The following is a 19,972-nucleotide window of genomic DNA, read 5'->3' as shown; positions in this document are numbered from 1 at the left end:
AAATTAACCGCTCCAAGGCCTAGACCAAAGTCGATAAGAGAGACTGGATCTTTCGGTAATTTGGTTCATTCCGCTGGGTGATCTTATAATTAGGATGTTTTTTCGAACCTAGAATTCATTCAGTTATTTTTTATTGGATAGCGGAATTTTCTTTCCTTTGACTATATGAATTTGAAATGAACTTGAAAAGAAATCAAGTCAAAGAGCAAAAAATCAAAACAGCTCCTCTGTAAATCAGTATATTTTAGACTATTCCTTCAGAAATTCCTCATTCCAGTATTTTCTTTTAGAAAAATTTAAAACCATGAGGGGGGGGGGGCAACGACCCCACCCACAACTCTAAATCCGCTGGTAGTCGTGATTAAATTTTGAGCTTTTTCCCCCAAAAATAAGCGTTTGAACTTTGCAAAAAACGGCTATTACATTGGAAAAAAAGACATCATACTCTGACACACACCTTGCTTGTGAGAATGAAAAGTAGAAGTGGAAAAAATAAATTATCCTCCTCGTCTTCAATCTACACGTCAGAAAGAAGTAGAATTACATTTCATCTTCATGTAGTAGCTCACTGAGAGAGAGAGAGAGAGAGAAGCGAAGACACTCACGCACACAAAACAGACAATGATACAGCAGTATGTGTATGTTTGAGTGAGAGCAGAGCCATGCTTGTCAGAGAAAACATATCTTCTCTTTATTTTTTCAGCATCATTATCAATAACAAAGTCCAAATACAGAAAATCAATCCATTTACAACTTCTTTCACATATATTGTCCAGTGTATTATCGTATGAGTCCAACCATTTCAATTGCACTTAATATAATGGTATGCATTCAATGCAACTGCATTTACCACGTAGACAAAAGAGGAATTCACTTCCCATAAAGATCAGTCAGTTCATCATTCTTTCTGTTTTTTCGGAGAACTCAATTCGCAAAAATCTTGTTCATAGATGTCATGTTATGTTTTACATTAGGTACATTTTGGCTTAGTTTCTGTTTTGTTTTCAGTTTGAAGCGAATCCAATTTGAGGTCAAGTGTAGAATGAGGCAGTCCAGTTGTCAAGAGCGAAAAAGAGAGAGAGAGAGAAAAGGGAGAGGGAGCTCGGAGGGTTGTAGAGGATGTTGGATCTTCTACATCATGCCCCCCATCCCACCCATGCCCCCCATCCCACCCATTGCCCCCTCTTTCTCGCTGTCCTTGGGGGACTCTGTGATCACTGTCTCGGCTGTGGTGAGGAGGGAGGCCACTCCGGCTGCGTCCACCAGTGCCGTCCTCACCACCTTAGTCGGGTCTATGATGCCCGCCAGAGTGAGGTCCTTGTACTCGCCCGTGAGGGCGTCATAGCCCCAACTACTCATCTTCCCCTCCCCTTGATGACTCAATACTTTCTCCACCACCAGACTGCCTTCCACTAAACAAACACAACCACATCACTCCAACTGTAGTTCAAACTGCATCAACATCACTACTACTTCAAACTACTTTAGATTTTCATCCCAACACATCGTCAAAAATCTAGAAAAGAGCCAACAGACAGTTGGAAAAGAGTAAATGAACGCAACTGAACAGAAAAACAACACTGACTCATTTTCGAATTTCGAAGAAAGAATGGATGCTCTTAAAATTCTTTACGATGGGCACTTTTTTGACAAAATTGGCACAATTTGAAAAAACTGGATCAATACGTAAAATTGTATTCCGCTGAAAAATCCGATAATTAATTTCCATTTTCAAAATTAGAAGTCGATCACAATTTTGCTGTTTGATAGTTGAGTTTGAATCCCTTTTAATAATAATGATTATAAAAAGAAATCAAAAGTCAAACCGCAAAACAGTAATTTTAAGCCAAAAAAAAAAAAAAATGATCGCGAACAGTCAGTCCAAGAGTCTGAACTATGTTGATCGACTCTTAAAAACTCTGAGAACAACGCAACACAATTTCAGATAGCGTAGAGAGAGAGAGAGAGAGAGAGAGAGAGAGAGAGAGAGAGAGAGAGAGTATTGAACATTAATGGTTGAGTACCTCCGGCGTTTCTGGCGATGGTCTCGCACGGCTTCTTCAGCGCCTGTCTCACAATGTCGAACCCCATCCTCTGGTCCTCATTGAGGGGGATGAGGGTATCGAGGGCGGGTATGGACCTGAGAAGTGCTGTTCCTCCCCCCGGCACTATGCCCTCTTCTATGGCTGCACGAGTGGCATTCAGAGCATCCGTCACTCTGTCCTTCTTCTCATTCACTTCCACCTCCGACGACCCTCCCACCTACACAGACACATACACGTTACAGACACACATACACACACACACACACACACATAAACGCTAACAGCACACATGTTTAAGAGTGTATCTAATTAAACGATAGAGTATCGGCCACTTTGAGCAACTTAATCTGTCAAACACACACTGCATGTACTCTAGTTATATTCTTGTTCAAAACGGTTTTCTATAACTGCATTGAGTAACATCAAAATGAGCAGTTTCAGATTACTTAATTGCAACTTACAGAAAAAAAACAACAATTGCATTTGTCAACACAGAGGCGAAGCTGCGCTGAGCAAACAGTTGTAAGAACACGGCCAAAAAGCAGCTCTACCAAAAAAAAACAAGAAAAAGTAGAAATAAGCCCCAAGTTATCAAAATCTCGCGTACGTGTAGGATTCCGAACTGCGACCTACTGCAATCAAGATAATTTGAGTCTCACGCACTATCCACTCAGCCACGCAAGCTTAACAACCGACAAACACTAGTCACGAATAAAGCAGCTACATATGCTAAACAATTGCCAATGCAATGCACCAATAGTGGCACCAAAAACAAATAGACTCAACTTTGCAAATAATAATTTGAAATCTAACAAACTGAGGGCATCCACACTAACTTTGCTTGTAAAAAATTGCAAATCAGAAAGCCATAAATTTGATTAAATAATGCATTTCAAAAAATTGCGAGATATTGAGTTGGAAAATTTCTGAAATCGAGTTTTCATTATTGTTGTTGTTTGAAACAAATCACTTCTTTCGGTTCATTTGATGAATCAAAATGAACCAACTGTGTTAACTTATTACTACTACTTGAATGTAAAAGCTATGAAAAAGCTGTAAATATGCCCCAAAAGTGGCACCAATAATTGCGACTTAGGTTGGAAAAAAAGAAAGTTCGTATTAATGCACTAACCACTCAGCAACGGAGACTTAATAAATCATAAACACTAGCCATATGTAAAGCAGAGGCAGAGAACAGATGCTATGAAATTTTCACCGATACAGATAGTGATGATAGCAGAAGTGCCAAGAAATAGGCGAACACTATTAATGAACACTTCTATTTCCGTGTTAGGTTAGAAAAAAGAAGGCTCGTACTAATAAATTTTACGCTCGCAAGCTCGCTAGAGTAAAAACTGATTAAATTGATTTTGTATTTTACCGGTTATCCTTGTTTCAATTTGAAGTCGTCGTTTGTATGCGATATGATGAGAAAACTATACAAGAGTAGAAAAATGGTGGAAAAGGCATAATTGAAACAATTTGACCAGAAAAACGAACGCAGAGGCGAAGCGTAGTTTCGCACTACTTACGATACAACGAGCATAAAAAGATCCGACGAAAAAAATTAAAATGTTGAAAAGAAAATAGGTGAACCAAAACATAGTCTCGATAACATAGCCAATCGAAGATTGGAAAAAAGTAATGAGCGCAAGTAAACAAAAAAAACACTGACATTGTTGGAAAAATCTCAATTTTCAAATTTTGAGGAAAAATACGAAATTTGAACTTGTAGAACAATTTATGATTGGCACTTTTTTGATAACTTTAACCCAACTAGAGAAAACTAGATCAATAGGTAAAGTTTTTATTCTGCTGGAAATCTATAAATTAAATTCCACTTTAGAAACTAGAAAACGTTAACTTTTTTTGCACCATTTCGTTTTTTTTGCACCATTTCCATGCTCGTACTTGCTGAATGCTATTTACGTCATTCCAGCAAATGAATTTCAATTGAACTCAAAAAAGCATTATACTTAAATGCATCAATATTTTAAAAATTTTTCAAATGAAACAAAAAAAATCAGCAAGACCTATATAATAGTCTTCACTACTTTCATTACTCTTAAAAAACTAGTGGCCCCAGCTAAAGCTGGAAGTACTAGTTCGTTTTTGTAAAAATTTGTTATTCTGATGCGGGATGAAATGGTCTATTTTAAAAATTGGACTTTTCCCAAAAGCTTTGCTGTTTTCCAATGACACACAATTTAGCTTACAAAAAAAAGAAGTCACCGCCCCTGCAGGAACAAATCTCGCAACCGGTTTTTTCAATTGATTGACTCCAAAATCTCAGATTTGGGATGGTAGGGCACGAGTGAAGTCAAAATTTTAAACAAAACGATCAAAAATCAAAACTTAGGTTTCACGAAGGTCATAACATAAGGTGTCAAAAAATGCTGTCATAGTTGAATGAGCAAATGAGCTTCCTACAACCCGATCTTCGGATTGAAGTCTCAGATAGGGCCGGTTAGTTTGAGAAAAAGCGGTCAAAAAATCAAAACTAACTTTTCCGAGAGCGATTAAATTTTTTAAAGAAATTATGAATGGCCGCCAATGCCGGCGAACTTCCCACTGACTGTTATCTCCATGGGGCCCACAAATTTTACATTTGGGACGTTAGTTTTTGAGCAAAGTCAAAAAGATTCAAAAAACGGTCAAAATAACAAAAACTTGACCATTCAAAGGACCATAAAATTCGAGCGTAGCCGCTTAAGCAGGGTACTTTTTTGAATAGGTTCTAGTAGTTTTCGAGAAAACAAAAAAATCAAACATGCAACAAATATTCCCCTACAGAATTTTCCGAAGGCTGTAGGTAGGCAGAGAGGCCAAGAAAAAAAGAGATTCTAGGGGAATATGCAGGAACACAGGGGAGTGGGCGGTCTTTCAATTGATACTACTTTTTGAGAATCAGTAGAAGTTTCTGATAAGGACTAAAAACTTTGGAAAAAGTGAAAAAAAAATTTCCATAACGAAAAAAAAAGCATTTCATTAAGCCGATTGGTTGACATACAGCTTGCAGAGAGAGTAATAAAGTCTGGAGGGGATTATTAAAATTGTATTTCTAATGAAACAACCCAAAATTGGGTCATTCAGCCGCTAAAATTAGGCCGGAATAATTTGGGCCGCAGAAAATTTTTAAGTAACAAAAAAAACCAAGGAAAACGAAGTCAAAGTAAGTGAAACTACAAATAATAGGAGTAAATCGAACACTACAATCAACATTTAAGGAAACTGCGCGCAGCAAAGAAACTATTCTAAGATGTGACAACTAAGCCGACAACAATTAAGCATACAAATAATGGACCGACAATCTTATTTAAAACTGAATATTGCCCGTTTAAATAAAAACACAGGTCCTGGTCAGATTCGAACCCAGGATTTTTAACGTTTCAGAAACATTCTTTACCTCCAGGGTAAGTTTGACGAGATCGCTAAGAAATTTGACACAGAGGTGAAGCTGTGCTTCGCACCATTTGCGATACAAGTCGAAAAAAATCAGAACATTTCAATTTAGATCTACCGATTGAGCTAGTTTTGAGACAAGAACGAGCCAATACAATAGAATGCGAAACTAACATCGAAGAAAAGTTATTACACGGTAACAAAGCCGGAAATACCTTAGCAGGAACCCTTTAGGCCGAAATTTTTTTTAAATTATCAAGTCCCAGCCACCCTCAAACAAACAAAAAAACACTCATACAAACACACACAAACTTTATTCACGCGTCAAATGAAACAGTATGCGGACACTGTGCCAATATAACAACATTGGCCGACACTTATTGAGCCCAACAAAAAATTTAAGACTACTAAAAAGTCCCCATGACCCTCAAAACACATAAACAGCTCGGTAAACGAAGCAACATGTGTCGGCTAAGCCGATGTAATCAGGGCGAAATCTATCAAGCCCAAAAAAAACAAAAAAAATCAAAAATTTTTAAGACTAAAGGGAAGTTAATGTCATGAAAAACTAGAAATTGTTTACGGTGAAAAACAAACAGTTAAATACCCGATTACAATACCCTTGCTTATCGCAAGAATGATCACAAACACTAGCCGCAAAAAAAGCAGAGAACAGATGATACAGATGTCATTATAGCAAAAGTGCCACTAAATAAGTGAACACTTTTATTTGCGAGTTAGGTTAGAAAAAAAGAAGGTTCGTACTTCGGTCACAAGTGCAAATACATTTGGAATAGTATAAGAGGCTGAGCAAAACAATTGCGCTTTTCCGAGTAACGTTAAGAGACTGTTCATTTGACACAGGTCTGCCACGGAAAACTCCACAGCAAAAACAAGATAACACAGCAGCAAAGGAACTGCGAAACTGGAAGAACTGATTCGAAATAATTTGTCACATCAAGGTCAGATGATCTTTAGATTGGAAGATGTTGCCTAATAATTGTTTGCCACTGTCTACATGTGAATTGGGAGTTGTTTGTTACCTTGAGCAATGCCACTCCGTCGGACAGTTTGGCCAATCTCTCGTTCAGCTTCTCCTTCTCGTAGTCGGAGGTGGTGTTGTCCAGCTGGTCTCTGATCTCCTCCACCCTCTCCCTAATAGCCGCCTCCTCCCCCTTCCCCTTCAGAATGAGAGTGTCGTCTTTAGTCACCACTACCTCGCCCGCCACTCCAAAGTCCTGCAGCACAAATGCACACACATTCAAGATACATACAGCACATAATACACAACACATCAAGTCCATTAGGCATATCTGAGCACCAAATGAACTGTTCTTAAGGCCCTCCCGCTGACCAATATCTTATTAGTCTCAAAAGTCAACAAACTAAAACAAACGCCAATCCTTCCTTCCAAACTGTGTGAACTCTACGATGAACTCTCATTTTATTAAAAATGTGCAATGAATGCATGTGATTATTTCAGAGGCTGTGCATCTGCCAAGATATGAAAATAGGTGTGTGTTTCTGTTTGTGTTTACCTGCTGTTTGATGTCCTCCATCTTCAGCTCCAGTGCCTCATCCCCGAACACCACCCCCCCTGTCGCTATCGCCATGTCCTTCAGACTGTTCTTCCGGTTGTCCCCAAAGCCAGGCGCCTTCACGGCACACACCTACACACAGTCACAAACATGCATTTATACACACCTCAAGCTCTCTAACTTTCTTGAAAAAATCTCAACTTGCGAGTTTTAAAGAAAAAAATAGTTGCTCTTCGAATTTCTGGAACAATTTATGATTGGCGTTTTTTTTCGATAAAATTAAACCAATTTGAAAAAACTAGGTCAATTGGTAAAAGTTTTTATTCTGCTGAAAATTTAAAAATAAATGTTTTCCTAACTAAAAACTGTTTGTTTTTTTTGCGCCATTTCCACGTTCGTATTTAGAGAGTGCTATTTACGTATTTTTCAGCAGATGAATTTCCATTGAACTCAAAAAGTGCATATAAACCTAAGTGGATTCATAAATGCATATATGTATGAATGCACATCTGTACTTATTAGAGACTTTTCCTTAAAAAAACAACAAAAAAAATCAGCAAGACCTATATAAGAGTCTTCACTACGTTAATTACTCCTAATAAGCCTTCAAAACTGGGAATCTTTCCTCGACTCGAATCGATCCTCAGGTCGGCTTTTCTCTTTCTTCCATCGGCTAAATTGAGCAATACATCATTTGTTCACATTGTCACATTAAAACATAGCCAACTGACAGCTGGAAAAGAGTAATGAACGCAAGAAACATATGTAATTTGGAGCGAACAAAGCGAACTAATCAAGTAATGATAAATCATTAAATTGGTCACTTAGCTTAAAATAACCAAACTTTTCTACACGAAAATTAATTTTAGAAGTTCCATCTTGCTTTTCCCAGGCAAGAAAAGTTTTCCAAATAATTTATAAAAATATTGTTCGAAAAAAGAAAATAATATATATTTTTTTCATTTTTGTTCCGACTTTCGATACGAAAGTAACGGAATATTTGTGCTCGGGGTGGGTTTTTTTTTCTTCAGACAAATTTCGACTTTTTAACTAGCCATTTTTGACGGAATTTTTAAATATCATTCGAAAGGTATTGTTGTCCTGAGCTTAAATTTGAAAAGATATTTCACCTGTGATCATTTTTCCTAAAGTTACGGGGGTTTAAAGATAGCCATTTTGGCCAATTTGGGACAATTAACGCGCGATATATTTCGCGCTATTAACGCGTAAGCGGAGAGTTATTCCGTCTTAGAAATCGTTCCAAATTGGTTGAAAGAAGCTTATTTGCCATAACTGATTTGTTAAAAGGAGCGAAATCTATCCTTTTATACTTTATATGGCGTGTGGGGTGATGATTTTCATTAAAAAATTCAAGTTTTAGAAAATAAAAATTTTATTTTGTTATAATTCATTTATTTTTTTATATGTTATTACTGTTCCATAAACATTAAAAGGTAGTCGGAACATTCAGGGCTTCGCCCTGTACTTGCAGTCTTGTTTTGTTTTTTTTTCTTTTTTGTTCAATTTTCTGAACTTCTACGCGAGTTTATAGTTTTCTCATCACACCACGCACAAGAAACGCCTTTAATTTGAACTAATAATTTACAGGCTATCCCTGTTTCAATTGAAAGTCGTTGTTTGTACGCGACATGATTAAAAAACTATACAAATGAGTAGAAAATTGGTGGATAAGGCATAATTGACATTACTAGACCAAAAAATGAAGAAAAGAATCAGAAGCATTTTTTTCCAAAACTATTTTTTACTATACTTTCAAAACGTCATAACTTTGAAAGCCAAGTTTTCTTAGCTTAAAATTTTCAGATAACGACATTACTCGAGCGTTCTACTCGACCGATATTAGACTAAAACTCAAAATTTCAAACCGGTTTTTCTCGACACTGGGTTGCCTGATTTTACGTGAAAACACTCGAATTCAACATTCCTCCCTATTTGCATGGTCGGAACAAAAAATTTTTAGAAGCTGACTATTTTTTGAATATTCTCCAGCTTTCGATTGTTGGAGAAAAAAACAATGTAGCTTTAAGACTCTTAAACTTCAAGAGCAAGGCATGCTTGACACCTTTATAAGTTGCATCCTTTAGTGCCAAGTTCTGAATTGATAATCTGGAGAAATGTCACTTCGAATTATGCTGATGGGATACGTGAGAAACAACTGCACAGAAAAAATATCTATCAAAAGAGTCATCTAGCCTTGTTTTTAACGTCATTCGCTTATTTTGGCTGTCTTGAGACTTGATACGGGGATTTAATTTCGACGGCAAGATTGCTGGTATTGTTGCGGGAGTCTGAAGCTACTTCTAAGTTCCACGTCCTAATCCTGCTTCTGAGCCAAAAGCAATAGGAACTTATTTCGTAACTTTAAGGTTGTGCTTCGTATGAATCGAATTGGAAATACTTGACAAATTCTGAAACGAATTCTATTTTTTGCGCGTTTTCAATTTGAAAAGTAAAAAGAAGCAGTGAGGACTTGAGGAGTTTTTATGTGTAGTAGCGTGAGTTGTGTACTAGCCTGTAGTCCCAGTTTGAGTCTGTTGAGGACTAGAGTGGTGAGGGCCTCACTGTCTACATCCTCACTCACAATCAACAGTCCCTTCCTCATCTGGTTCGCCATCTCCAGGGCAGGGATGAGAGACTGCACCGAGGAGATCTTCTTCTCACTGAACAGAATCAGACAGTCCTGGAACTCACACTTCGCGCCTAAACAACAATACACGCTCAAATACACGGCCACAATCATAAACTAACGATGCACAAGCACATCGACAACGTATCATCGCCCACGTTTCAATATTACACACACAGCTACTAAAGTAATCGACATTCACAGTAAATACAACTAGCCAATCACTGCAATAGTTGAAATATGAACATAGAGATCGAAAATAGCTATCGTTTGATTTTTGTTGAAAACTTGCATATTTCCTACTGATATGAACAGAAATTAATTTCAATTGACGTTGTTGTTATTGTTTGATTTATAGGAGTATGATAGCACTGTGAAATTAATTTTTTCATTGAAGCGAAGCTCAGCTTCGCGCCATTTGCAATCCAACAAGAATAAAATTAAAAAAACGGAATGACGCTCACGAAAAAGCAAAGATGATATGGACCGATGTTACCATCAAACCAAAACTAAGAAGTTTTTTATGTTTAAAATTATTGATGTATATTTAGAAGAGGGCCCTTGTGTGTTTGAATTTGAGCATTTGGATAATTATGTTCAGAGTATTCTCGATCTCAAAAATAACTACGGAGAATTAGGAAACCAAATATTAGACAAAATTCGACACCGAATAAGCTGAAAGTCAACCGAAAACTTTCGTCTAACAAAACCTTTTGTACATAATTACATGAACCGCCCGAGTGCTATACACTTAGTGTAAGAGCAAAGTGGTACACTCAATTCGGAAATAAAAACGGTGTAAATTAAATCGACTACTTTGAAGAAAAAAACCATCAACAAAAAATTATCTACAAATTCTTTTATTATACATATGATGGTTAGAATTCTATGTAAAATAAAAAAATTTCTAGATAATTTTTTGATGGTGATTTTTTTCTTCAAAGTCGTCGATTTAATTTACACCGTTTTAATCGCAAGGGTATTTTGCAACATTAGCACTAGTATGGCGACAACTGAAGCAACACCACTCGTCCTTCGTCACCTAGCCCAGTGAAAAAGTGACTGGTTAGAACAAGTTACCCTTTGGGGTGTTGATGAAGTAGGGCGAGATGTACCCCCTGTCGAACTTGAGACCCTCGATGACCTCCAACTCATCCGAGAGAGTCTTGCCATCCTTCACTGTGATCACACCAGTCTTACCCACCTTCTCCATCGCCTACACATGTCATCAAAATCACTAAAGTTTGCACTATTTTCAGACAAGCTCACATTAAATTGATAAGTGGTTAGCTTTGCAATAACTAGAGATCAACCAGACATGTATTACACTTTAACATCGGCAGGCTTATTGGATCATGGAAACAATGCCTGTTACTGAAATCAAAGTTTGAAAAAGGCGGGGACTCCGTTATTTGGATGTAACTGCTTTGAACGTGTTCGAGATTATTGATCCTGTGCAAAAAATGATGGACGCTGGTCAAACCCTGGCTAATAGCATGGGTACTCACATTCAACTGAATCCTTAGAAAGCTTTATCCGCTAAAGTTCGATTTGAATAATATATTCTGTATTGCTTAAGAAACTAGCAAGCCCGCCTCCCAATAATCAATTGGCTCGCAAAAAAATAGTTGGTGTTCTGATCAAGAGTTACCAGCAAAGAAACTTTGAAATATTTCAAAAGTGGTTTCATAGAGCGAATCAATTGGCAAAAAACTCTTTTATAAGTAAGAGTTTTTTAGTAAGCTATTCAAGCTATGAAATGAAATATTTCAAGTTACTTCACAGAGCCAACTGGTTCGCAAAAGATTCAAGTTTTTCTATGCAAGCTATTTAAGCCAAGTTATTGCATAGACTGATTTGGTTTCGCGAAAAGTATAAGCTTTTCGGAGCAACCTATGATTATGACACTTTGAATTATTTCCAGTTATTTCATAGACTGAAAAGGTTCGCGAAAAATTTAAATTTTTCTAAGCAAGCTGTTTAAGCTATCGAACTTCCAATAATTCAAGTTAGTTTTAAAAAAAAGGTAAATTTAAATGGGCCCTTCCGTCATGCGACGGTACGTGCACAGGTTGGATAGGGCCATACCAACGCTATATAAATAAATCGACAAAATTTTATGAATAAAATCGAGTCTACTTTAATGCATCAAAAGAATTGTCAATTAAAATCTACCCTCCTCGATTACAGCACAGATAGAATTGTCTATGTTGGATGCATTTTTAGGTTTTTTGCACACCCTAAAGCAGAGGATTGCATTCCTCAGAAGTGCAAAACTTATTCTTGTTCTTATATAGTTAATTGTGTCCGAGTATGATTCGTTCCGTTTTTCGCTTATTTTCTCTGCTAGTTTCTGGACGGTTTTTGTAGAGCCCGGCGCTGCTCCTCCGGTACACGCAAAAATTAGTGGAATAAAGATGCTGCTGTTCCACATCCAGAATTCTTTGTTGGTATTTTAATGTTCTGACACTCATGATATTTGTAGGCGTCAGATATAGTTTTAGGACAGGATTTAGCATGGGGGTTGAAAATTTTTTTATCGAAAAAGGTTCGGCTGAATCGGCCTCCCCAGAGTCCATTTGCCTTGATGTCAAGTCGAGCGTCATCTTCAGTAGTGGTTGTTTTGTGAAAGCTTTCGCCTTCCAACGATGTTTCGGCTCTATTTCAACAGCATGGCATACTTCGTCCAGGAGTGTCGCAAAGGTATCGCGAATTTCATTATGGCTTAGGTGAGTGTATCCATATTTGGGAAAGTGTAGGGAGTGGGTCAGTGTGAACGGTTGCCCACACGAGCATGTATGTGGGGTGTTTGGTGGTTCCCATCCATATCTCAGATGTAATGCATCTTCAAACTTTGATTTGTTGAGGGAGAAATTGTATTTTTTAGGGGGAGCACGCTCGGCCAATTCGATGCTCCTTTCTGTGACGCTAGAATTTTTGTCAGTTTATTGTCTGATGAGCAATTTTCCGTAATTTTAGCCTTTTTTGAGATTGTGATGTTCTGTTTCTCAGTTTTGATGTTTCTATTTATCAGAGTTTGTTCCGTTTCAGCTATTTCTGTATCAGTGTTTTCTAACGGATCACAAATGACTCGTGACCACTCATAGTTTTTGGAAAAGTCCGTGTTACTCAGGAGGTCTAATCCTCCCATTCTTAGTGGTAGTGCAAAAAAGTTGCGATCTTCATCGGTTATATGGTTTTTACCAGTAATACTAGGAAGTAGCTGCGGTCTTACGTTTTTCTCAGTTTCATCTACTTTCTTAAAAGCTTCCGGAGTTGTTCTGGTGAGGAAGCTTAATTTATTTTGAACTCCTTTTGTGTAGCAGGAGTACGCATTTTGTGGTGATGTTTTCGCTATTTTGGAAAGCTTTTCAGTTAGGGTAGCTGTCTTTTCAATTTCGCTTTCGATATACTTATCGCATGCTGATGGTGTTCCTATAACCGATCCATGGACTCTAAAACCGTCTACCATTTTAATATTTGTGCCTTCGAATACCTTTATGGCGCTTTCACGACAGTTTTCCTTTACTATGAGTTGACACTTGGAAGGCTTCATATTGTATCCGAAAGCCTTTCCGTGCATATCTAGGTTGTCTAGTAATGCGCGGAGACTCTTAAGATCACCTGCAGCGCTTCCGTCATCTGCGTAACATTTTTGGGTGACATTTGGTTTTTGCAGGAGCTCAATCAGTGGGATTATTCCAATTCCGTACATAGCCATTGCGAGGGGATCACCTTGCGTTGTGCCTTCGGTAGATGTCGAAACCGTGTTATTAACATAAAAATTTGAGGGATGTTTATATGAGTTGGCCAGCGCATGATGTAGTGCCGGACAAAGGATTTCCACATTTTTAGAGCAAGTTCTCCATTGAGCGAGTTGAAGGCGTTTTCTGCATCAATAAGTAGTATGGCTTCCGTTTCCGGTTTCTCAAACTATTTCCTCAAGCTGTGGATAGCATATTCGATTCCACACTTCTGGCCTAAGCAGAGTTGGAAATATTTTCTAAGATTTTTAAGGTCTGATTTTATACATTGGGTGATTGTTTTGCCAATTATTCTACTCAGAACCTCGCCTATACCAATGGGTCGTACCCCTGGATTTTTGTCCAGAGGTATCAGGCGACACGCGTTGTAAGCTGTTAAGTTTCCATGAGGGACAACTTTACTTGCTATTGTATAGGATAGTTTAGCAATTGTTTTGCAAAACTCAATGGATGTCTGGTTGAAGTGAGTTAATACACTTCTCCATTCGCACGCATGTAGACCTGAGGGACCGTGGCTTCCGTGCATTTTCATGGTTGATTTTCGAACTGTCTTGGCGTTTATTTGTTCGAATATAGAGGGGTGGTATGGCATTGTGTCTTCATTTAATTCAGTTAAATAGTTAGTGTTCGCTGTTTTGGTTGGGGGTGTTTTTCTTTCTGGATATTAAGGACTGTTTTTTCTTCAATGACTTCGTTTAGGGGAAGTACTCCTTTTGTTTTCTTGTCTGAAAAGCAGCCAATGGCGGCAGATATTTTCCTGTACTCATTAGTTTATCGAATTGCTTAGCTTCCTCGTTCGCTTCGGACTTCTTCTGTTTTGGATGTCTAATTTGGAGAGCTTTCGCTTCAGTGAAAAGTTCGTCTAATAGGGCTTGCTTCCATTAAATTATGCGGCGGCTCAGTGTTTTGGAATTTGATCCGTTTGTTTCTGATTTAATTTTGGGGAGCAGCAGATGTGGGAGAATCATTGCTGCTTTCATTGCGACGTTAGAATTTGGTGTTTCTTTTACTAATGACAACAGCTACTGTTTCAGTAAATCTATGAATTGTAAACCGGGCTTGCTCTTGCTTAGAACTATAAGGCGCGGTTTCCAGTTAACAACATTTTTGTATATGTCATTTTTTTTAAATTTCAAGTTCTTGGTCGATAAGTTTCCAGGGGTCGAAGGGGCTGTAGTGATTGCGTTGGGCAGTGCGTTTGTTTCAGGTGTTGCCGGTGATGTTTCTTTTTGAGTTGTGATGGGGGCTGTGCTTGTTGGTCTGTTTGTAGATTTAGGCCCTTTTGCAAACTATCAAGTGCATTGTATGCAGGAGAACCCATCCTAATAAAATTTGCTGCTCTGTAGCTCGCTACATGAGACATGGATGTATGCTTTCCGAATGACACGCCATATGCCTCCTTTTCGGAGGTGGCGTTTGCAAATCTGGCAGTGCGTTTGATCGGCCATAATTTGGCGGTGAGGAGGGTAAATTTATGGTGAATGTATACAAGTAAGCTGAGGGAGCAATAAACTGAAAAACTTATTACCATAAAAAGAAAAATGAATACCATCTTTACAAAACATATTAGAACTAAAATTAACGTTTAGATTGGGGGAAATAATTCGAATTGTTGAGTGTAAAATGTTATAATAAGGCGAAACAGAGAGTTATTTAAAGCACCAAGTTTTCTGTTTATGAAGTGATTATTTGCAGAGAGGATGGTTTTGGGGATAATAAGCACATTTGGGTAAAACTTATGAATTATCAAATTTATTTAAAATCTCCAATCATTAGCAAAGTCTGAAACCGTAGATGAGTTATCATTAAAGCCGGGTAATATAGTAACACAGTTCAGTTTCTGCGAGGGGTAGCGCGAGACAGTAGCCGCAAGGTCGGCTAATTTTGCACCTCTGTACAAGCTCCGACATCTTTGGGGCTGCAGTACTTGGTCCTTCAGATTCCTTTTACCAATTTCCTGCTCCACTTGGGTAGCCACTTCGGACTGTACTTCGGCACGGACATTCACTAAACATGGTACAAAAGAGACAAAACAAGAGAAAGAATAGATTGTTAAATGGATTGTAGAGAAATGGATTTTAAAAACAAATAAAAAAGAAATGAAAGCGATTACAACCTGGTTTTTCACGGGTGGAGGTTCCGGCGGGAATGTCCGGGTAGAGGTGATGTATCGCGGCTTGACGAGTTTGACTCTAAAATCCCGTACCGGGCCTTTTTCTTACAAGCGTACCATTATGAGCGTATCATATCACATGAAACTATTTAATAAGTTTATCACAACAATTAGGCTTTTTAAGCGACAAGTAATCTGAGGTTTCCTTTAGTTTGACGTTGACTTCATTGGGAAGGTTGCTGCCACTTTTTTATAGTAAAGGACTTAAGACTAACACATCCGCAGTGGCCATTGTCATAAAGATCTATTTAATAAGTTTATCACAACAATTAGGCAACATTTATCACAACAACAGAAGAAGTCCAATAATTCAAGTTAGTTCAAAAATTTTGAATTACTACAACTTTGAAATATTTCAAGTGATTTCTTCGATCGAATCGGTTTGAAAAGCTTTCAGTTTTTCTAAGCAGGCTTTTAAAGCTATGAAGCTTTAATTCTTCCGAGTTATTTCATAGACTGAATTGGTTCGCAAGTATTTCTTAGCAAGCTTTTCAAGCTAAGAAATGTTGAAAAACTTCCATTTATTTCATAGACCACATCGGTTTGCAAAACTTTCTCGCAAAATGGAGGTTGCTGTTTTTAATTGATTCGTTCCAGACTGAACTTTCGACAGTCCCAGTTCCAGACATAAATTAAATGAAATTTTGGACAAAAATCAGGCAGGTACTGTCTAGCCTTGAAAATGGTTAGAGTTCAAACTTTTCTGATGGTTACTCTGAATGCTTCTTACACGTTACGCTCGATAGCCTTTTAAATATTGTCTCCTAATAATTCTTAAGCATTGTGTTCAGTTAAACATTGTGTCCATAGCGCATTCCGTTTTTCATTTAATATATAAGAAGATAACCCACCTCGAAATATTTCAGCTATGTTTTTTATCACATTGAAAAATTAGTTGGAAAACCCAGCGGTTTTATGACTCATGATAACTCAGCAGATAAACAAACGACCAGCTTAAAAATGCATTACAATTTATTGGCGTCAAAAACTGCTCCAACTCCAAAATATAAATCAATTGCAAAATTGTTAATGAAAGAAATAAGCAATAATAGGAAATAAGCAATAAGAAATAAGCAATAATTTCATTTCCCCCAAACACTGCAAATAAGTCTTTACTAGCCTGTGAGATGAGTTTTCCTATGGATGAGTCTCCATTGGCAGAGATGGTAGCCACCTGGCTGATCTCCTCCGGAGTTGTCACATTCTTACTCTGACTCCTTAAGGCACCAACCACGCAGTCCACCGCAACCATCACACCTGGATAGACAAGCAGCCTGTTCAAGCTTAACTTCAACACTTGTCAGATAAATAAAAACTTTTTCAACGAGATCACCTTTTCGAATTTCGACAGGATTTGCACCTCTACTGATCTTCTCAAAGCCTTCCTTGGCAATTGCCCTTGCCAGCACTGTTGCTGTAGTTGTTCCATCGCCTGCCTCTTCGTTTGTATTGTTGGCAACGTCCTGCACCAGCTTTGCTCCTATATTCTGGAATTTGTCTTTGAGCTCAATTCCCTTGGCTACAGTGACACCATCCTTGGTAATCTTGGGACTGCCCCAAGATTGTTCAATGATGACGTTTCTGCCCTTTGGACCCATTGTAACTGCCACAGCATCGGCAAGAATATCCACTCCTTGCAGCATCAGAGTCCTCGCATCACTGCCGAACTTGATGTCTTTAGCCATTCCGCGGCTACAACAAACCGCCCGCGAACATTTGTTAGCAGTTGATCGTAAAAGATTGCTGGACATCTCGTGACTGAAACTGAAGTACACGAAAAATTAATTTAATTAATTGATCAATTATATTTTGTAACATTCGCCCAAATACTACACAGCGACGGAGCGTAGAAAAAGTACCTATTAACGACTGGCAGGCGTCAGTTACCTTAATTCTACTCGTTTTTCACCGTCTCGACCTTGCCAGTTGATTTTCTGGTCTGTTTAGGGCTAAGTAGAAAGTTACTATTTTTAGGCCATCAGTCAAACGACTTTTGATCAGCTTTCGTGTGCCAGTCGGTCATATTCGGAAGTTTGACCTTGAGAGAAGCAAAAAACACTTGATTTTGGAGTGAAATTTAATTTTTCAAAATTTCGAATGGAACCTGTCATGCACGATTTTCTCGCGATAACTGAAAATCAGAAAAGAGAAGTCAGAACGATCGAGTGACAATCGCGGGAAAGTTGCTAGAAAAATCAGTGGGAAATTGCTATTCGCAATTTCAGTAGCAATAATAATCGAGAGTAGAGCTGTCCCATCTGAAACAGAGACGAGCGCATTCCCACGAACTGGATTGTTGTGACTGGAGTACTAATATTAACTGGACCAGAGTGAACCTTCGGAGGAAAGGTGGACAGCTAGAGTGTCCCAATGGTTCACGAGAACTCACAGTCTAGAGTAAAAAACTTGTTCTTGTTATTGAAACTGACTAACATTAAACTCATTTTAGTTACTTTATTGATTCTTGAGTTTCTTACCGACTTATTTATTTCCTGGTTCTTGAGCGTGCTACAATGTGAGTACTAATTTAAATTCCTAGAGTGTGTTTTATAATTGTTATGTTGAGGTAAGGCGAGTTTTAGGTTGATCCATCTGAAATGGATCAAAGTTCCACTGTCTAATAAAAAGTAACTTAACGGATTGTTCCAACCCGGTTTTTAACGGCGTTCATGTATTTTGGGTATCTAGAGACCTGAGTATGGGGACGTTATTAATTCTAGAGTGGGGGGATATTTTAGTAGTAGCCTTTAAGCTGTAACGGGTCGTAGTCTCATGTCACAAGCGAACCGAATTGGCTCCGACTGATTTGAGGTACAAAAACACAAGAGATAGTGTCCCTGACTCTTGAGCCAATGGTTATAGGGCCTATTTTTCTTAAGCCTCATGTGTGACTGCCTCATCTTGAGCCTCATGTGTGGGGGGATATTTTAGTGTGACTGCAGTAGACATTCGTCTACTGCAGTCACACATGAGGCTTAAGAAAAATAGGCCCTATAACCACTGGTGTGCCAGTCGGTCATATTTGGAAGTTTGACCTTGAGAAGAGCAGAAAACACTTGATTTTGGAGTGAAATTTAATTTTTCAAAATTTCGAATGGAACATGTCATGCACGATTTTCTCGCGATAACTGAAAATCAGAACAATTTCAGAACAATTTCAGAACGATTAAGACACACACGCGGGAAAGTCGCAAGAAAAAACAGTAGGAAATTGCTATTCGCAATTTCCATCACTATAATAATCGAGAGTAGAGCTGTCCCATCTGTGACAGAGACGAGAGCATTCCCTCGAGTTGGATTATTACGATTGGAATACTATTCTTGACTGGACCAGAGTGAACCTTCGGTGGAAAGGTGGACAGCTAGAGTGTCCCAATGGTTCACGAGAACTTGCAGTCTAGAGTAAAAACTTGTTCTTGTTGTTGAAACTGACTAACATTAAACTCATATTAGTTACTTTATTAATTCTTGAGTTGTTTACCGACTTATTTACTTCCTGGTTCTTGAGCGTGCTACAATGTGAGTACTTAATTTAAATTCTAGAGTGTGTTTTATAATTGTTATGTTGAGGTAAGGCGAGTTTTAGGTTGATCCATCTGAAATGGATCAAAGTTCCACTGTCTAATAAAAAGTAACTTAACGGATTGTTCCAACCCGGTTTTTAACGGCGTTCATGTATTTTGGGTATCTAGAGACCTAAGTATGGGGACGTTTCTAATTCTAGAGTGGGGGGATATTTTAGTAGTAGCCTTTAAGCTGTAACGGGTCGTAGTCTCATGTCACAAGCGAACCGAACTGGCTCCGACCGTTCTTGAGGTAGAAAAACACAAGAGATAGTGTCCCTGACCCTTGAGCCAGTGGTTATAGGGCCTATTTTTCTTAAGCCTCATGTGTGACTGCAGTAGACGAATGTTACATAGTGTTTTTATGGCGCTCCTGGGTGTTTACGACATCAAGACTACGGAGTCGAACCCACTTGAGACAGCTTCGGGCTGAATGCCCATTCTAGAGTACCGGCGGTACGGTTCGACAGGAACGTGCAAACCTTCCGGTTGTACCGTGATAGCTTTTTAAGAAAACTCGAGAAAATTTCCTGGTACGCTCTCCGAACGAGGCTTAGCTAACCGAGTAAAGGGGGGCAACTAGGGGGACAAAAACACGAGCAAAAAGACAAAAAGCAAAACAAAAACCAAAAAAGAATAGAAAAAGGAACAAAAACCATAAAACGAAAAAAGACAGTGACTTTGACACCAGATTAGTTGGATCAAACCTTTATATTAATTAAATAGTATACCCATACTGTTTTACAAGTTCGATCGTTTCGATCAACCTAGCAATTTAAACCAGTAAACTGAATAAAGTGCCCGAAGTGGGGCGTTGTCAAGGGTTTTCAGATAGCTTGG

The 19,972-nt window shown here is 38.3% G+C and overlaps 1 protein-coding gene across 1 annotated transcript; it reads right to left on the bottom strand.

Moving 5' to 3' along the window:
* Positions 1-478: 478 nt before the first annotated feature.
* LOC134856240 (60 kDa heat shock protein, mitochondrial-like) lies at positions 479-17,329 on the bottom strand. Its single transcript, XM_063872583.1, has 8 exons — positions 16,903-17,329; positions 16,690-16,826; positions 10,713-10,848; positions 9,519-9,706; positions 6,986-7,117; positions 6,491-6,685; positions 2,025-2,262; positions 479-1,412 (listed from the first exon to the last, which is right to left on the bottom strand). Exons 1-8 carry the CDS (start codon positions 17,318-17,320, stop codon positions 1,132-1,134), a joined length of 1,725 nt encoding a protein of 574 aa, XP_063728653.1. The 5' UTR covers positions 17,321-17,329; the 3' UTR covers positions 479-1,131.
* Positions 17,330-19,972: the final 2,643 nt, after the last annotated feature.

This window comes from Symsagittifera roscoffensis, unplaced genomic scaffold, assembly GCF_963678635.1.
Source record: "Symsagittifera roscoffensis unplaced genomic scaffold, txSymRosc1.1 SCAFFOLD_96, whole genome shotgun sequence".
In the NCBI taxonomy this organism is placed as follows: Eukaryota; Metazoa; Xenacoelomorpha; order Acoela; family Convolutidae; genus Symsagittifera; species Symsagittifera roscoffensis.
The sequence above is the reverse complement of the archived record's forward strand: the minus strand, read 5'-3'. Positions and strand labels throughout refer to the sequence as shown.

Bases quoted from the DNA above. Each gene is read 5' to 3' on its own strand.
- LOC134856240 (XM_063872583.1), bottom strand. From the start codon at position 17,320: ATGTCCAGCAATCTTTTACGATCAACTGCTAACAAATGTTCGCGGGCG. The intron at 9,707-10,712 runs GTAACTTGTTCT...ATTGTTGTTTAG, and splicing joins CTTCATCAACACCCCAAAGG to GCGCGAAGTGTGAGTTCCAG. The intron at 7,118-9,518 runs GCTAGTACACAA...GACTGTGTGTAG, and splicing joins GACTCAAACTGGGACTACAG to GTGTGTGCCGTGAAGGCGCC.